The 6,871-nt window shown below is 39.4% G+C and overlaps 1 protein-coding gene across 3 annotated transcripts in view; it reads left to right on the forward strand.

The window, feature by feature from the left end:
• Positions 1-6,871, forward strand: part of LOC119579340 (biorientation of chromosomes in cell division protein 1-like 1) — a 44,743-nt gene that overhangs the window by 1,873 nt on the left and 35,999 nt on the right. For all 3 annotated transcript variants that reach the window (XM_037927103.1, XM_037927105.1, XM_037927104.1), the window contains exons 2-5: positions 690-814; positions 1,120-1,259; positions 1,506-1,690; positions 1,935-4,494. In XM_037927103.1, coding sequence (XP_037783031.1) covers positions 690-814; positions 1,120-1,259; positions 1,506-1,690; positions 1,935-4,494 — 3,010 coding nt within the window. The remainder of the gene's footprint in view (positions 1-689; positions 815-1,119; positions 1,260-1,505; positions 1,691-1,934; positions 4,495-6,871) is intronic.

Below are 6,871 nucleotides of genomic sequence, written 5' to 3' on the forward strand. Positions count from 1 at the left end.
ATGTTTTTTATATGTTACTGAAGTACCTGTCACCCTAGCAGATTTTTCCCCATCCCTTAGCAGTAGAATTTCAGGAAAGATATTTATGTAATAGGCATTTTACCCATCTTTTGTCATGCTCTCTTTCAATCATGGTATTAGAAATATAACCATGATGTACAGATGGAACTAGATAAACTCAGTGTACTACAAACTCATCCCCCATCTTACTATTCAAGTCAGTCCACAGAGTTAGCTTTCCTTTTGGGTTGAGGTAAATTCAGTTTGAATGGCCAACTTGACAAGGTTGAGGTTGAGGTCATAACCCTATGATGCTGGGCCAAAAATTTACAATCCAGGAACTATCTTTGCTACCTGCAGTCGGCCCATTCAGTTTCTTATGAGGAGCTCTAGTGTGCCAGCAAAAGGGTGAATTATGACAGTTACAGCCATAACTTGCATAATGCATAAATATCTCATGGTGACTTTAGCCATTTCCATTGGTATGGAATTCAAACTGTTAAGAAAAGGGAAGAGCAGGTTCCTTTTTGTCCAGTCATGACCTACTCTTGAACTCTTAGCCTAACTTGTAGTTTTGATAATTTTTTAGATGTGCCAAAATATTATGTCATCAAGTGTTTCCTGATTTTGAAAATTATTATTTCCTTGTAATGTATTTGTTTTATATTCACTTTGAAATTCTCTTGCAGCCTGCCTTCCAAAACCTACGGCAGCGTGTCGAAGGCCATGTCAACAAGTTCTTGGAAAAGAACACTTGGAAAAATGACCTAAACAAAAACCAACTGCGTGATGGAGTGCGCAAGCATGTACAAAAGTAAGTTGTTGATTTTAGTGATGTACATGTGTCTTTGTATCACTTTGTTTTGTACAGTGCAGTTTCAGTAAAAAATTAGCTAGTTTCATTGCTGAGGGTAAAGTAAAAGGGTTTATGTTGAAAGAAGAATGGCACCTTTCCTTATACCCAGGTTCCTTTGCTTCATTATCGCCGTCTTATTTTTCTATTTTTCTCTCCTCTGATTTTTTATTGTTTTATTCTCCTTTTTTGCTCTTTCTCCTTTCTTTACCTTTTTTCTCTCTCTCACACTCCTCTTGATTTTTATCTCATTTCCCCTCATACAGCTTGGGCATCCTTGAGTCCGGCATCGATGCCATCATCACACAGGTGTTGAACCCAAAGATTAAGCCACTAATCCTTCCCTATGTGGAGGATACCGTCTACACCTTCCTGCAGATTGACAAGCCCAAAAGAGAGAGACAAGGTTCGTGACCCATTGACAAATCTTTAAGATTTTAGGGTGTCATTATGTTTCAGGAAATAATAATAATAAATTTTAAAACCCATTGACAGAGAAGTGGAAGATGTTTCGGATGCAAGTATATCATGTAAAGTATTCAGGAGGCACCTGAATTTTGAATAAGCCTATTTTAATAAGTTAGGAAGTCATTGATAGAGTGTTGCAAACAATCAAGTGATAAATTAAATTTGAATAATTATTTCTTAACAGGCACAAATAAGGAACCACAAGACACTGGGCAGCCCCATCAAGGCATGAATATCATGGAAACTAAGCCTAGCCTGATCCCCATGGAGACAGATGTCATCTCATCAGAAGAGGATGACATCTTGGCAAGAGAGTCCCCTGATAGCTTGCACAAATCACCGCCAACACCTCATGATGCAGTGATGAAGGTCTGTGTGCTTGGTCCCTTTATTGAAACTGCAAGAGTTGGGGTTAATTAAAGTTGATATTGAGACTCACTGAGGGAAGCAGTCATGCATATATCTTGTGTGTCATATGTTGGAACGGAATTGTATTTAGTTAGTGTAGGCATTATTAGTTTCTTATTGTAATCAAATAATAGAAATACATTTAGAAGCACCACATCTTTCCGTTGTTGTAAATTACATTCATCTTTGCTTTGCACTTTTTCAGTCTGTAGATGATAATGCTCAAGACGGATTTGGGAGCTATAACCAGTATGAAAAGGCAGAAGATCAACCAGATGCTCTCACAGGGCATGTTGAAAGACTAAACTTGGATGAAGAACAGGATAGCAAGCCAATGCTAGCAACCAAGCCAGCCCCTCTACCTCTTTTTGATGACCAGTCTCTTGACAGCATATCATCCAACTCCTCTGGCCTTACCTTCTCCCCACTCTCAGGTAAAGGATCACCTAGCAGTAGGAAGTCACAAGAGAATCTTTCAAAACTGGATGAGAGCCCCAAATCAATGCAGGATCTGCGCTCCACCACCTCCACCCCACTTGTTGATGAGAAGCCAGCTGCTGAGGATGAAGAGGCATCCAAATCTTCCCTTGAAAGTGAACCCATGAAAGAGGCTGAAGATATGGAATCCAAGCCCCCAGAACCTTCTAACTCTCAAGCAAGTCAGCCAGCTGCAACTCCCTCGGAGACACCCATGCAGACACCTCACTCCAGCATTGGAGCTGGGAAAGAAGATGACACAATGCTGTCTGGTACAAGCCTGGTGAGTTTAGATGAGGATTCACAAGAGAGCAAGGCCTCCATCTCAAAGGTGAGTGTTACATCTGAAAAGTCAGAAGCTGAAGAGAAAGCCAAGTCTGAGAAGTCAGAAGGTGAAATCACCTCCTCAAGCTCAGAACTCAGTGATAGTGATAACAAAGGACGACATGGGGATCGCCCCCGCTACCAGGAAAAACACTACTCTGATTATGAATCATCACACAAGTCTAGCAAGGGAAAGAGTGAATACAAGAGCAAGCACGACTCCCACAGCAGAGACAAAGACAGAGAGAAAGACAAGGATAAGGACAAGGACAAGGAGTCACGCCACAGCAAGGAAAAAGACAGGAAGCACTCTAAGTCCCGTGATGACCACCACTCCCACAGAGACCGGGACAAGAAGCATCACCGGAGGGACAAGGACCATGATGGTGACAGAGACCGTTCAAGGGGCCATCACCATGAGTCCTCCTCCAGCTCCCACAAGGAAGGCTCCAGCTCAGGCTCAGGGAAGAGTTCGGGAGAAAAGGACAAGGAACGCTCTAGCCATCAATCCAGCGACAAGTCCTCAGAAGGCAAGAACAGGCGGGACACCCCAAATGAAAAGTCTGAAAGCAAGTCCAGCGATAAGGTTAGTGAAAAGTCTGAAAAGAAGTCTAGTGAGAAGTCTGGGAGCAAGTCAAATGATAAACCTGACAGTAGATCCAAGGAGAAGCTAGACAAAAAGTCCAGCAAATCAGAGAAGTCAAGTAGTAAGTCAGACAGTAAACAAAGTAGTCAGAAGACAGACAGGAAAATAGAGGGAAATGATAAGCATTCATCAAAACACAAAAAGGATGGAAAACGGGAAGATGAAAAGCATAAGAGTGAAAATAAAGAAGAGAAGAGGAGGAGAGATGAGAAGGAAAGCAAACGGGACAAGGAAGAACGGGATAGTAGAAAAGAGGTGAAAGACAAAAAAGAAAGAGATGACAAGGATAGCAGAAAGAAAGAAGACCGAGAAAGCAAAGATACCAAAAAGGAAAAGGATGACAAAGACAATAAAAAAGAAAAGGAAGAGAGAGAGACTAAGAAGGAGAAGGAGAAAAAGAGCATTAAGAGAGACAAAGCGAATACCAAGGAGGAAGATAAACCCAGCATAATGAACATTACAGAGAAGCGCAAGCTGAAAAAAGATGAAGAAATCCAAGCAGAAAAAAAGACAAGAGTCACAGAAACAAAGCAGGAGGAACAGCCCCCAAAGAAAAGGACTGTCATGGATGAGAAGAATGACAAGCTTCAGGAACTGCAGCTGCAAGAGGACAGTTATGTGCTGGTGAATGACGAGGGCAACATCCTACTGTGCTACACCAAAGAGGATGAGGAGACACCCGACCTGACACCGGTGGTGACACCTAAGGCTCTGTTTGACAGTGATGAGGATTCACAGCCTGAATCCTTTGAAGGCTTTGGGAACAACAACAATAATAACAAGAAGGGTGAAGTGAATGACTTTGAGGGCTTTGAGAACTGCAAGTCGGACTGCAAACTCTCCGAATATTTGAAGATGGTGACCAGGGTTCCTGATGAGATGGACATGGAGTGCCATGAGTGGTTTGAGGAAGAGGACCTGCAGCTGTCAGTTGATGCCAGTGACCTGACAGGCAAGGTGACACTGGAAGAGTTTCTCCGATGTATGCAGATGCTTGGTGCAATCATAAGAGATGCAAATGGTGTAATCCAGGAGTACAATAATACTGCTGAGGCAAATCCCTTAAACCAGGCAAGTAAGGAACAGCCTTGCAACCCAGAAGTTAATCCTGGAAAGAGACGGAGAATGTCAACCTGTAGCTCTGCTTCTTCCAGCAATAGTTCATCTGGGTCACCCAAGCACAAGCGGTCAAGAACAGACAGTAGCCTAGCAGCAAGCGATACAACACGGCTGGCAGAGCAGGGATCTGTCATTGTCAGTGGCTATGCCCTCTTGACCCCAGAGGATGATGGCAACAGGACCTCTTGCAGAGAGTATGGTAAGACTTCCTTTGAATTGATTTCAGTTTGATCCTTTTTTTTTCTGTTCTTTTACCCTTTTTCTGTCTGTCACTTAGTTTTCGTTCTTCTTTTTCCCTTCCATTATTTAGATTTATGAAAGAAAAAGTAAAAACATGATATCCTCTGAATAAATATAGATGTTTATCTTTTTAATAAAGTAATATGTGACAAAGTTGAAATGGAGGTTATATCTCATTAGGGACAGTGTCTTTTTCATCTGTATATCATGTCTCTTTCATGGCAGTATATTGTTTTTGGAGTAACAGGAATTTAAATTCCTTGCCAAAAACTTGGTCATGAGCAGATTATACTTTTCATTGTATCTCTAGCTGCAATTTTTTCCTAAGATCCTGACATCTGACGCTCCGTACCTTGGATCAAGTAAAATGATACTGAATATATACATGCTTTCTCCTTTTTTTCACTATATCCCCATAGTGAGAAAGCAATATGATATATATCCAGGTGATTTTTGACAAGTGTTAAGATGTTTATACATTTTAATATGTGATTTATATTCTGATTTGTTTTTCTTGGCTGATAATTCCAAACTTGTATTTTGTGACATTGCTAACCAAAATTCTAGTTATCAGAAATCAGAACATTATTACAAATACTGTATTGTGTTCCTTATTACATGTATGTTGTCATAAACAAATTTTATTAAATATATGCAACAAACATACATGATATGTTATTATTATTCCATATCAAAGAGTTTGATTTTCTGTATAGTTAGAATTAAATAGAGTAAATTCACTTTCATCCCAGAGAAATTTTTGGATATTTTTTACAGCATGTGTCTTATCTTATGTGTTTTGTAGTTTTTTGTTTATAGGTTTTTGTGTGTATATTTGTTTTAATGTTCATGTGGCAATTTTTATATATATATATATATATATATATATATATATATATATATATATAGATATATATTTATATTTATATTTATATATATATATATATATATATATATATATATATATATATATAAATTTCTTCTTCTTTTAAAGTCTTTTGATTCTATGTTTGTTACTTTTTTTCTTTTTTTTTTAGGGGGGGGGGTATATTTCATACCTAATGTTGTTTTATTTTAATTCTTGTGTTCTAAACAATCATGGTGCCTTTGTTTTGCCTGCAGTTTGAAAACACTCAGAACTTTGAATTGTTCCACTTGTGACTGGGGAAAGCAATGGGGGATAATTGCACAGCCATAAGAAAAACATATATTTTGTAAAATGTTTTCACTGAAGTAAAATGCACTCAGGCTTCAGCTAAAAGAGGTACTAGGAAGGCTGGAGAGCTGATGGGGAGAAATATTAACATTTACCTACAAAAGTTGCTTATCAAATTGATCAGGAAGTGACATATATTTATAGGTAAGCAAGGACGATTCCACTGCTATTCTGCACAACCTCAGATTAAGGATTGCAAGACAATTCTGATATTGGGGATTAACTGGTAGTTTTCTGACAAACAGAAGCTGATAGACAAGAAGAAGAAGGCTACATCAGTGATAATACTTCTTTGATACTGACACTGTGGTCTGTGTTGAATAATCCTAGCACAAGATCTGAAAACAACTAGAATTCACTAAATTTCAAGTGCCCTCTACTCTTTTATTATTTTATTATCTCATGTGCAGCTGAAAAGGAATGTAACAAAAATGTAACTTATTGTTGAGTAACATTTTTTCCTTTAATTTTCCTGAAAGTAAGAACCTATGTTTTTGCATGGAAGATGCAAGATGCATGGAAATCACAGAAATGCATATGATATCTAGATATTTATAGGCCAGAATTGTTGGTGTTTAGGACATCCTGTCAAACATTACCATTCCACAGCCAGATGCCCTCTATGTGCCCAACCTGGTCATACTCAATCAAACTGCTCTGCACAGTCATCCACATGTGCCAACTATGGCAGCCCCCATAATGTATTTTATAAGGACTGTTCCACGTAGAAATTTGAGTCTGAGGTGGCAACTCTCAGATTCAGATTTGGACTCACTTTACATGGAAGAACGTCAATGAGGTTTTTCTCTTACTCCCTACTCCAGTAATGTCACTCACTCTGCCCCTCCCCCTCCCTGCCAAGACATTCTACACCCTCCCCTATACCTATCCCTCCTACATCTTACTTCCCCACTTCTACCTCCTACCTGTTCCAGTCAATTTCTCTCACAAAACTTCCTAACCAACTCCTTTACAGAAACTCTCAAAGATATTCAGAATTATCTACTCGAGTGCCACAGAAACCCCTCATCCACCCTCAAATCCCACAACTCCTTCTCCCTCCACACTCAAAGTGACTTCCGATATCCATCCTCCTCCTACTCCTCCTACTCATCTTCTC

The sequence above is a fragment of the Penaeus monodon genome, chromosome 12 (assembly GCF_015228065.2).
Source record: "Penaeus monodon isolate SGIC_2016 chromosome 12, NSTDA_Pmon_1, whole genome shotgun sequence".
NCBI classification, from domain to species: Eukaryota; Metazoa; Arthropoda; class Malacostraca; order Decapoda; family Penaeidae; genus Penaeus; species Penaeus monodon.